We start from the raw sequence: 10,442 nt of genomic DNA, 5'->3' as shown, positions 1-10,442 counted from the left end.
TTTAAGCTTGAGATATAATTGAACTATTCGAGCTCAAAATTGAGTTAGTATACTAAAGCTCGAATAAGCTTGTATGTATTCAAACTTGAGTTTAGTTTGATAATTAAACTCAAGATTAATAATATATATGAAGGCAATAATGTAATTTAATAATATAAAAATATTATTAAAAATAAAAAGCACAATAGAGCTCATGAGTTGTTTGAGTAGAGTATTACTAAGCTTGAATTCGATTGGATTGATAGCTTGAGTTCAATCCGATAATTATTAAATTGAATTTAGGTTCTTTTTCGAATTAAACTCGTGTAGCTTCCAAACACCAATATCTCAACTACGGTTATTTTGATTGCAAATCATTTACGGTTAGAATCTTCTGAATTTTACTCTTAAATTATTCTTGTTTGGTCCAACACATATTGGGATACAAATATGAGAGTATGATTCTCATAAAATATCAAAAAACTTGAAAAAAAAAAAAACACTTGCCCGAGTCTAGATAACATAGAATAAACATAACCCCAACGGTTATCTGTATTTCATGCGAGTGAACAACACATGCTCTTTAACATCAACATCTAATCTGTTCCAGCATATCAAAGTCCATGTGCATGAATATTTTTTTTGATGTGAAATACTGATACTTGGAAAATTATAGATATAAATACATATACATATTTTAAGCAATTAGGCACTTTTTGGTTCATTGTTTTCAATGCCTAGATCATCAAAACTGCTGCTGGCACGACAAGGATTTTCCATCGAGATGACTCATTCGAGTTATGGTTTTTGTATAATATTTGTGACTCTACTGAGCTGATCTTTGAGGCTAGCTTGCAGCTGCCGGGGGTCGAGCAAGTCTGGCTTTTCTAAGACTTTTACAGTAGACCTTGCCACAAAATTGATCTGCGAGAAACAAAGTAGAAAATGGTAACTACAAAGAACAGGCTATTTTGATATCATAATACTGGATGAGTGATTTGGAACAATCATTGGTGATGCTCAAAGAATAAATATCTAACATTTCATACTCTGCTAAAGATATCATGCAGCCGAGTGTCGGCAAAATCATAAATAAAAAGGGCATGGTTGAGTGACCAAAAATGCAAAGATGCATAACTGTGTAAGGCATCGACCTCTACAAGTGGAAGCCGTCCAAGAGGAAAGTGCCTATCTTCAAACAAGGAAGGTTTTTACGTGCTATTGTAGGCTGTAATTCACAATATAGCTTGTGCGTATCAGTTTGCTATAATGTTAATTTCGAAACAAGCCAAAGTTAAAGGCATCCAACAGGGCTGGCCTCATTGTGCTCTTAAAAATGTAGATTATTGACCCTCTAAGCAAATAATAACTTTCAAGGTGGGTTCAGCTAATGGAGTGATATAGGTATCATCGAAAAATCATTTTTGAGTGCCTAGGTTGACCTGTACTAGATTGTTTTGAAGGAATAACTGAGAATATTTAAGGGTGCACATGTTCGTGGCCAACCATAATTCCACTTTTCCTTATTCTTTGCTTCTTAAAAGCCAGGCAAATTTCTTTACTCAGCATCAGAACTATATTACAAGGCAAGGCAATTATTCTAAAGAACAAGTAATGCAATAATGATCTAATTCCACTTCTGCAGCATCTTGCTTATATGAAATATCCTTAGTTTCGTGCACCTTTGCACCTGCCACTCCTTGTGTGTAAAGAATTGGTGCCCAGCACACATGACGAACGAAAATACCAAAGGTATGAGCACAATCAACGAAAAAGGCAGCCAAGTTCGGAGACACTAAGGATAGTATCAGAAGCAAGTCTTTAATGAAAAACTAAATTCACAACTCAATAGATTATATAGTTTGTTATACCCTTACGCCATGTCAGGGAGCCCATGCCATGCCAATACAAATGTCTTAGCAGACAACACTGGAATATCATTAAAAAGCTATCACATTGAGTCCAGTCTCGTTTAAAGATGCCAACTTCCTAGGCTCACAAATTCTCATGGTAGTCCCATCGAGCTCATTTCTCATGCTAAGGGGTCAAATCCTTATGACCTGACTCCACACAAAGATCATCAGGAAAGGTGCGTCTGCTCTAAACCCTTTATCCATCTATAAAAGCCCACCTTTCAGGAGGAATATAAGCAAAGCTTACATATGCAGAAAAACTCTGCTCGTATAACAACCTGACATCCTCCGGCCATCATTTCAGCAGCTCTCGGAACTCCCATGGTTCACATCAGCCTTCTAAAGCAGTTCCCAATATTTTATGTTCTAAAATAGTTGGTTTTACTCCTTCCTATATATAAAAAACATTATCCTACTTGAAGTTATTGCCTTAACCTTGAAACATAAAATCCCTTTGGTAGATACATTCATAGCATTTCCCAAATGGATATGATACAATACAATACAACAAACATAACATGCAGAAGCTTCATACCATAAAAATCTGTAAAATTCTAATAGCACCATACCGAATTTGTAGCCGTCTTCAAGAAAGCTTTTGTTAGAGGAACTATGCAAAACCTTTCGAAAATGAACCCCAAGAAAAAAACCAAAAAAGAAGAGTGGTTAAGTAAAGCAATTGCTAATATTTGATTTAATTAGGGAAGAAAAGAAAGAAAACCTACATTCCTCGGCCAGCAGCAAGAGCTTCTTCCGATGGGTCTTTCCATTCATCAAACCTGCAACTCAATTTTGAAGCATATAAATATAAATTCTTCGGAAATTTAAAACTAAAAAGAGAGAAAATTACGTATAGAAAAGATATAAAGAGAGAAGATTTGAGGGGTCTTACACCCAACCATAACGCCGGTCGAATAGCAGGCGTTTCGAAGATGGTTTAGGGTTCGTTATCTCCATTGATGAATTTTTTTTTAAATATCTATATATTTTTTAGCTCTTCTTCTCTTCCTTTCTGCTTTGTTTCCACTCTGTTTCTCTGTGTAGCAGCTAACTCCCAATTTTCTTAGAGGTAGCCGAGTCTGAATATTGGATATACTATTCGAGCTCCAGCAACTCGAGCTCGGTTTAATTATTAAATTTAATGTTAATAAATATATATATTAAGAATAATAATATAATTTAATAATAAAATATTTAAAATATATAGTAAAATTAAAAAATTCGATAAGATTCAATCAGCTCAATTTAATAATTATTGAATTCAATTTAATTTTTTTAATTAAACTCAAGTAGTTTATAAGTTTAGTGTCTCATCCAGCATGTCAATATCTCTTTACCCTATATTAAATTTGAAAATTTAATTTGATTCAAATTAAATAACATGAATTTAAAAATTTCGTGTATCGACTTGATTTTGAGTTATGCTAGTCGCGTTGCTATTAAATTATACCTTTCTCTTATAATTCACAAAAAAAAAGGACATAAATTTGAAATGATTCAAATTTTTAATCGCTTGATTTAAAAACTTAAATTTATATTACCTTAAATTCAAAATTTGAGGAAAATGAAAAATAACAAAAATATGAATAACAAAAATATGAAAAATACCCAAAATTATTTTAACAATAAACTCTTTTATGCCTGGATTATGGGTTTTACTTAATCATATAGAATGAAAGATTGGAGTTGCCTCTCATATAAATAGAGGCCAATAAGGTAATGAACTCTAAAGCTGTTGATGACTTCAGTTCCGTACAAGACAAAACTCCAAATGTGAATATAGCACTCTATGATGTACTACGAATCTCTATTGCTTGAACCAACAAGATAAATAGAACTTTGATGAGATGAGTCTCTCTATTCAAATCGTTGTTGCTGTAGCAGACAAAACATATCTGATCGTGAAACAACGTTTGTAATAAAATCCTAGCAAAATAATTTCTCGCAAATTCAAGAAACAAAGTAACAACTGATTGGAAAACTTAAGTCACCAGGAGCAACCACCATGTGAAGCCAAAACACGGTCCAACTCATGGATCAAGAGTTATTATTCCAACAAATGAAAATGGCTGGAGTTTGGCATTAGGGACTTGACCAAGGATAACGAGGTTGGCAATCGAATGTTCAACTATCGTAAAGCTAGTCACCATTAACACTTCCAAAATCTCTAGGCTTTTTGCCCAACTTCACTGTTCAAGATATTCTACTGGAGATCCAAATGGTCAAACTCATCGAATAGACAATAGAACTGTTCGATCGAAGACTCGTGACGATTGAATGGTAGGTGAGCAACAATCAAAGGAAAGCTCCTTTTGGACCTGAAGAGAGGTGAGGAGTCCACCGGTTCTCTTCAATTACATCTTAAAAGAAATTCAAGTTTAGAAATTCAAAGGATTAAATTAAAAATAAAAAGTCAAATGATACTTTGACTTTAAAAAAATTATATTCTACTTTAGCAGGATTTTTATCCGTCTAACAGGGCAATTAGGAGACGCAGCTTTAGGGCATTGGATAATGATATAGAAATTTCTCAATTTGGGGCAACAGCAAGCAAAAAAATCCACTCAATTGAAGAACACCAGATCATATAATTGCTAATCGATCTCTCAGTACTGATTCAGATTTCCTGAATCGAAAGCAAGTAATTTTCAAAGGAGCTTGTGCAACACAGGTAACCCTAAAACTGACGATTGTTTTGATTTTTGCTTATGCTAATTAGTATGTCGAATCACGAGTTTATTTCCCTATTTTGGGATCAATATTTTCCTCAAATGAAACAGGTTTTTGATTTATCTTTTAAGTGCTATAAGCTGTTGATTTTTGGGTTTTTTCCTTTCCATGTAAGGTGTTTTGATATATATTTTTTCTCTTAAAGATGAAAGATTGATGGTGTTGTTGTGTTCACTTTTTCATTGGTTTATATTTATGCATTTTTGTGGGGTTAAAAGAAAAGTGGAAACGGTTCATTGCGTGATGGTTCTTAAGATGCTATTGCATTTGAACAGTGTTATGAAGATGTGGGATTAATGGTTTCATTGCGTGATGGTTGTTAGGATGCTATCGCATTTGAACTTAGTTACTAACTAGAAATCAGCTTTAGGATAAAGTTTGAACTTGTCCTGGTTGTTGTCGGCATGGAATCCGAGTTAGTACTGCACAATGGCGGTTGCCACTGTAAGAAAGTAAGATGGAAAGTCCAAGCACCCACTAGTGTTATTGCTTGGAAATGCAACTGTTCTGACTGCTCCATGAGAGGGAACGTTCACTTTGTTGTCCCACATCAAAGGTGTGAGCTTTTGGGTGATTCGGACCAGTTCATTACTACATACACTTTCGGAACTCACACCGCGAAACATACATTCTGTAAGGTTTGTGGAATAACTTCATTCTATACACCACAGTCGAACCCCGATGGCATTGCTGTGACACGTGCATGTTTAGACCCTGGAACGCTTTCCCATGTCGAGATTCGGAATTTTGATGGCAAGAATTGGGAAGACTTCTGTGATCAGAGTGGCATTGCTTTACAATCCAAAATTCAAATGGCTTTCACAAGAGAGGATTACCATTAATTTGATTGTCTTTTAAAAATGCAGTCGTTTAGCTTCTACGTTACATCCGATGTGTATTGGGGCTTCGTGGAACTGGATGCTATATGTATGGTACTTGTGTGTCTGTCTGTCTCTATGTCTGTATGTATATGTGTGTTCTAACTTTTGTTCTCTTGTTGGTAGTCATAAAAGTTTGGTTGCAATTGGAGTTTGCTATGAATAAACTCTATGTTATGATTTACACAATATATATATATATATGGGTGGACCCTTTCTTCTTTTTCTATAATCAGAGCTGTTCTCATCTGTTTTATGGTCTTAGACGAACCCTGTTCAGGTTGGGAGTGGTATTCAGATAAAGTCCTCCCAACAATGACGACTTTAGCATTCAAACTCAGTCCAAACGCCCGAGAAAGCAGTCCACTGTCACTTCCTCTAAGCACTTGTTGTTATGGGTAGACACTTACAAACGTAGATATATTGCTTTAACCAGTTCATAGTGTGAAATGCTAACATTGTTCCTTTCCATGTGAGATTCTTACGTTGTTAAGCCTGCCGCTTCAGTGTTTGTTGTTCATTTTAAATATTTAGAAATTAATATTTTTCAGACTGATAAAAATTTAATCAATAAAAACAAAAGCTCCTCTTATTAACTGAACTAGTATATAAACATTGAAAATTTTGTGTGCGTTTTAATTAATTTTCTAAAACTTCTAGCCTGCTAACTGTTTTGATTTTGCTTATTCTAGTTAGTATGTTCATCTCTAGTTCATTTCCCCATTTTTTGATCAAGATAAACAGGCTTTTTATTTTATCTTTTGTTCTATAAGCTGTTGATTTTTGGGATCTTTTTTCTTCTTTACATGTAAGGTGTTGACAATTGTTTTCCTTTTTTCTGTTTTTTTTTCTTAAGATGAGGATTAAGGGTGTTGTGTTCAGTTTTCATTGATTATATTTATGCGTTTTGTGGGGTTAAAAGAGAAATGGAAATGGTTCATTGCTTGGATGCTATTGCATTTGAACTGAGTTATGAAGATTTGGGATTAATGGTTTCATTTCATGAATCGTGATGGTACTTAGATGCTATTGCATTTGAACTGAGTTATGATCCGAGTAATGAAGTTTTGGGATTAATGATTCCATTGCATAATGGTTGTCAGGCTGCTATTGCCTTTGAACTGAGTTTCAAACTACGGAATCATTTTAGGATGAACTTGTGCTCACCATTGTTGTTGTTGGCATAGACTCTGAGTTAGTACTGCATGGCATGTCCAAGCACCTACTAGTGTTGTTGCTTGGAAATGCAACTGTTCCAACTGGTCCATGAGAGGAAACATTCCCTTCGTTGTCCCGCGTCAAAGGTTTGAGCTTTTGGGTGATTCGAAGGAATTTGTTACTACCTACACTTTCGGAACTCACACTGCAAAGCATACGTTTTGTAAGGTTTGTGGAATAACTTCATTCTATACCCCACGGTCGAATCCCAATGACATTGCTGTGACACTTGCATATTTAGACCCTGGAACACTTTCCCATGTTGAGATTCGGCATTTTGATGGCAAGAATTTGTAAAACTTCTATGATCAGAGTAGAATTGCTTTACAATCTAAAATTCATTCCACCTAGTAGCTCTCACTTCAGGTTTGTCAATGGCCGTATATTGGGGCTTCGTGGAACCGGATGCTATATGTATATGGTACCTGTGTGACTGTATGAATGTATATGTGATTTCTAACTTTTGTTTCCAAGTTGGTTGCCATGAAACGTTTGGTTGTACTTGGGTTTTCTATGGATAAACTCTACGTTATGATTTACCTAGTATATATATGGGTGGGCACTTCCTTTCCTTTTTATTTTCTTGTATAACCATGAGACAAACATTGATGACTTTAAGATTCAAATTCAATTCAAATGCTTTAAGATTCTAACTCAGTTCAAATGCTCAAGGAAGAAACCCACTGTCAGTTCTCACAGCCACTTATTGGTACCGGCGACACTTACGAACATAGATAGATTGCTTTGATCGGTTCATAGTGTGAAGTGCTAACAGAGTTCCTTTCCACGTGAGATTCTTACGTCGCTTTGGTTGGTTGAAATTAAAACTCGCTCCATTGTTTGTTGTCCATTTTAGATATTTAGAAATTAACAAATTTTAGACTGATAAAGTTTTAATCAATAAAAACAAAAGTTCATCTCTTATTAACCGAACTAATTAATATAAACACTGAAAATTTTGTGTGATTTTTAATTAAATTTCTAAAACTTCTAGCCTGCTTACTGTTTTGATTTTGCTTATGCTAATTAGTATGTCCATCACCAGTTTATTTCCCTATTTTAGGACAAAAAATTTCCTCAAAGATGAAGATTAAGGGTGGTGTTGTGTTAAGTTGATAAAACTAGCATAGAAGTTCTAATATTAAGAGTCAAATTGTATTTTTCCTATTTACTGAACAAATAAGTGCATTAGTCTTGTCTTTTAGTACAAGGGCTCCATACCATGATTTTTATTGCTTATATTTATGCATATCGTGGGGTCAAAAGAGAAGTGGAAATAGTTCATTGAGTGACGGTTCTTAGGAAGCTATTGCATTTGAACCGAGTCATGAAGATGTTTTATTGCATTACGGTACTTAGATGCTATTGCATTTGAACTTAGTTATGAGCTGATTTATGAAGATTTGGGATTAATTGTTTTATTTCGATATGGTACTGCTATTGCATTTGAACTGAGTTATTAAGATGTGGGATTAATGGTTTCATTGCATGGTCATTGATAGGATATGCTATTGCATTTGAGCTGAGTTATCTACTACGGAATCAGCTTTAGAATAAAGTTTCACTTGCCCTGGTTGTTGTTGGCATGGAATCCGAGTTAGTACTGCACAATGGCGGTTGCCACTGTAAGAAAGTAAGATGGAAAGTCCAAGCACCTATTAGTGTTATTGCTTGGAAATGCAACTGTTCTGACTGCTCCATGAGAGGGAACGTTCACTTTGTTGTCCCGCGTCAAAGGTTCGAGCTTTTGAGTGATTCGAACCAGTTCATTACTACGTACACTTTTGGAACTCACACCGCCAAACATACATTCTGTAAGGTTTGTGGAATAACTTCATTCTATACACCACGGTCGAACCCCGATGGCATTGCTGTGACACTCGCGTGTTTAGACCCTGGGACACTTTCCCATGTCGAGATTCGGCATGCTGATGGCAAGAATTGGGAGGACTTCTTCCATCGGAGCGGCATTGCTTTACAATCCAAAATCCATTCCTCTCAGTAGCTGGGAATATATCCCAACTCTGGTGGAGTTATCAATGACTCCTCGCCAGAGAGGATTGCATTAATTTGATTATCTTTCCGAAATGCAGTTTATTAGGTTGTAGTCTAAAACTGCTTGTGCATTGAGGTATCATGGAACTGGATGCTAAATATATGGTACCTGTGTGTCTCTATGTGTGTATGTATATATCATATATATATGTGTGATTTCTAACTTTTGTTCCCAAGTTTGTAGCCATGAAAAGTTTGGATGTAATTGGAGTTTGCTATGAATAAACCCTATGTTATGCTTTACCTTATATATACTAATTTTCTATCCCTTTTAGGGGCGAAGTCAGATTTTTTTTTTTGGGGTCAACATTCAATTGTATATTTTTACGATAATAAAATGTAATCACCATTTTAATAGTCTATATATTTATATTTTTAAAGAATTAAATTAATTTTTTTTATCATTTTTGGGATCAAAATATAATTTTACTATTATTAATTTAAAATTTTATAAATAATAAAGAGACCTAAATAGAAAATTTTTCATTCTAGGGAGAATCGGAGTTTTATCACCCACGACTTTGCCCCTGATTCTTGCTTTATTTGTTATAAACAAATAGTTACTTGAATTAATTTAATTAAAAATTATATTCTTTAAAAATTATATCGAATTTTTATTAAATCAAATGTCAAAAGATTGTGTTAAACATAGATTATTTTAAGTCAAATTATGATTTTAATCTTCTTCTATGTAATAGCCTGAATTTTAACGATGTCGAAAATAGTGGTTCGAGACCATCAAATCCAACAAATGAACTCGTAGATTATATTATTTAATATTTACGAGCCAAATGTAGTTTTTAAAAGATTTTTGGAATAGTAAACTGTGTTTTATAAAGATTTATTTGGTCAAGAAATTGAGAAAAAGAGGTATCGAGATCTTGATGTTATAAACCGAGCCATAAATATTTTTATAAATATTTACGGAATGTCAATAAGGTAATATAAAATTTCGTTAGAAAATTTTGACGTTTGAGTGGTCAATTAAATAAAAGGGATTAAATTAGAAAATGTGTAAAAGTTGCTAAAAGGATTAAATAGCTCAATTGTCAAATGAGGAAGGACCTAAAGTGAAAATAAGCCCAAAGGAGATATTTTGGGCGGCAATAGCTGAGAAAAATCAGGAAATGGGTGAAATAAGGGCAAAATTGGAAAATTACCAAAATTTGCTAAATAAAAATGGGACTAAATTAGAATATCTAGAATTCTCTTCATTTCTCTTCATATTCATCAGCTGAAAAACAGCCATGGAAGGGGGTTCAAGCTGGTTTTCATGCTCTAGCTTCATGTAAGTTTAATTCTTGCTTTCTCCTTGAAATTTCTATGTTTTTGGAATTTTACAATTGGGTCCAACTTACTATTTCATTAGTTTTTGATTCCATGGCTAATTTTTAAATTTTTTATGGATGAGTGCTGAAATAATATGATGAATAATCATATAATTGAAGCTTTACTTTTGGTATATGATGATTTTATCAAGTAAAATTGATGGAAAATTCATTTTAGGACCTAATTAAGAAAGAGTTCGGAATTAATGTCTAATGCTAAATTTCTGATTTTTAGGGGTTATGAAGAAGTTTAAAATGATAGACTAAAGTATTAATTGAGAAAAATTAGCTCAATTGAGGGGTTAATTGAGCAAGGACTGAATTGTATAAACTGTGAAATT

The 10,442-nt window shown here is 34.0% G+C and overlaps 3 protein-coding genes across 5 annotated transcripts; 2 read left to right on the top strand and 1 right to left on the bottom strand.

Annotated features, from left to right (window-relative positions):
• Positions 1-502: 502 nt before the first annotated feature.
• Positions 503-3,032, bottom strand: LOC107928259 (uncharacterized). The gene is made up of 4 exons (XM_016859446.2): positions 2,785-3,032; positions 2,618-2,671; positions 2,462-2,513; positions 503-903 (listed from the first exon to the last, which is right to left on the bottom strand). The coding sequence occupies exons 1-4, from the start codon at positions 2,847-2,849 to the stop codon at positions 778-780; spliced, it is 297 nt and encodes a 98-aa protein (XP_016714935.1). The 5' UTR covers positions 2,850-3,032; the 3' UTR covers positions 503-777.
• A 1,346-nt stretch (positions 3,033-4,378) lies between these two features.
• Positions 4,379-9,016, top strand: LOC107928369 (centromere protein V). Of its 2 annotated transcripts, XM_041075233.1 has the most exons (3): positions 4,428-4,563; positions 7,391-7,506; positions 8,221-9,016. In XM_041075233.1, exon 3 carries the CDS (start codon positions 8,304-8,306, stop codon positions 8,721-8,723), a length of 420 nt encoding a protein of 139 aa, XP_040931167.1. In that variant the 5' UTR covers positions 4,428-4,563; positions 7,391-7,506; positions 8,221-8,303; the 3' UTR covers positions 8,724-9,016. The 2 variants fall into 2 exon arrangements, with proteins under 2 accessions (XP_040931166.1, XP_040931167.1); XM_041075232.1 differs by lacking the exon at positions 7,391-7,506 and having other exon boundaries at positions 4,379-4,563.
• Positions 4,422-5,732, top strand: LOC107928368 (centromere protein V). 2 transcript variants are annotated; one of them, XM_041075230.1, is made up of 2 exons: positions 4,422-4,563; positions 4,898-5,732. In XM_041075230.1, the coding sequence occupies exon 2, from the start codon at positions 5,027-5,029 to the stop codon at positions 5,462-5,464; it is 438 nt and encodes a 145-aa protein (XP_040931164.1). In that variant the 5' UTR covers positions 4,422-4,563; positions 4,898-5,026; the 3' UTR covers positions 5,465-5,732. The 2 variants fall into 2 exon arrangements, with proteins under 2 accessions (XP_040931164.1, XP_040931165.1); XM_041075231.1 differs by having other exon boundaries at positions 4,431-4,563; positions 4,993-5,732.
• Positions 9,017-10,442: the final 1,426 nt, after the last annotated feature.

Source organism: Gossypium hirsutum, chromosome A08 (genome assembly GCF_007990345.1).
Source record: "Gossypium hirsutum isolate 1008001.06 chromosome A08, Gossypium_hirsutum_v2.1, whole genome shotgun sequence".
Classification (NCBI taxonomy): Eukaryota; Viridiplantae; Streptophyta; class Magnoliopsida; order Malvales; family Malvaceae; genus Gossypium; species Gossypium hirsutum.
The sequence above is the reverse complement of the archived record's forward strand: the minus strand, read 5'-3'. Positions and strand labels throughout refer to the sequence as shown.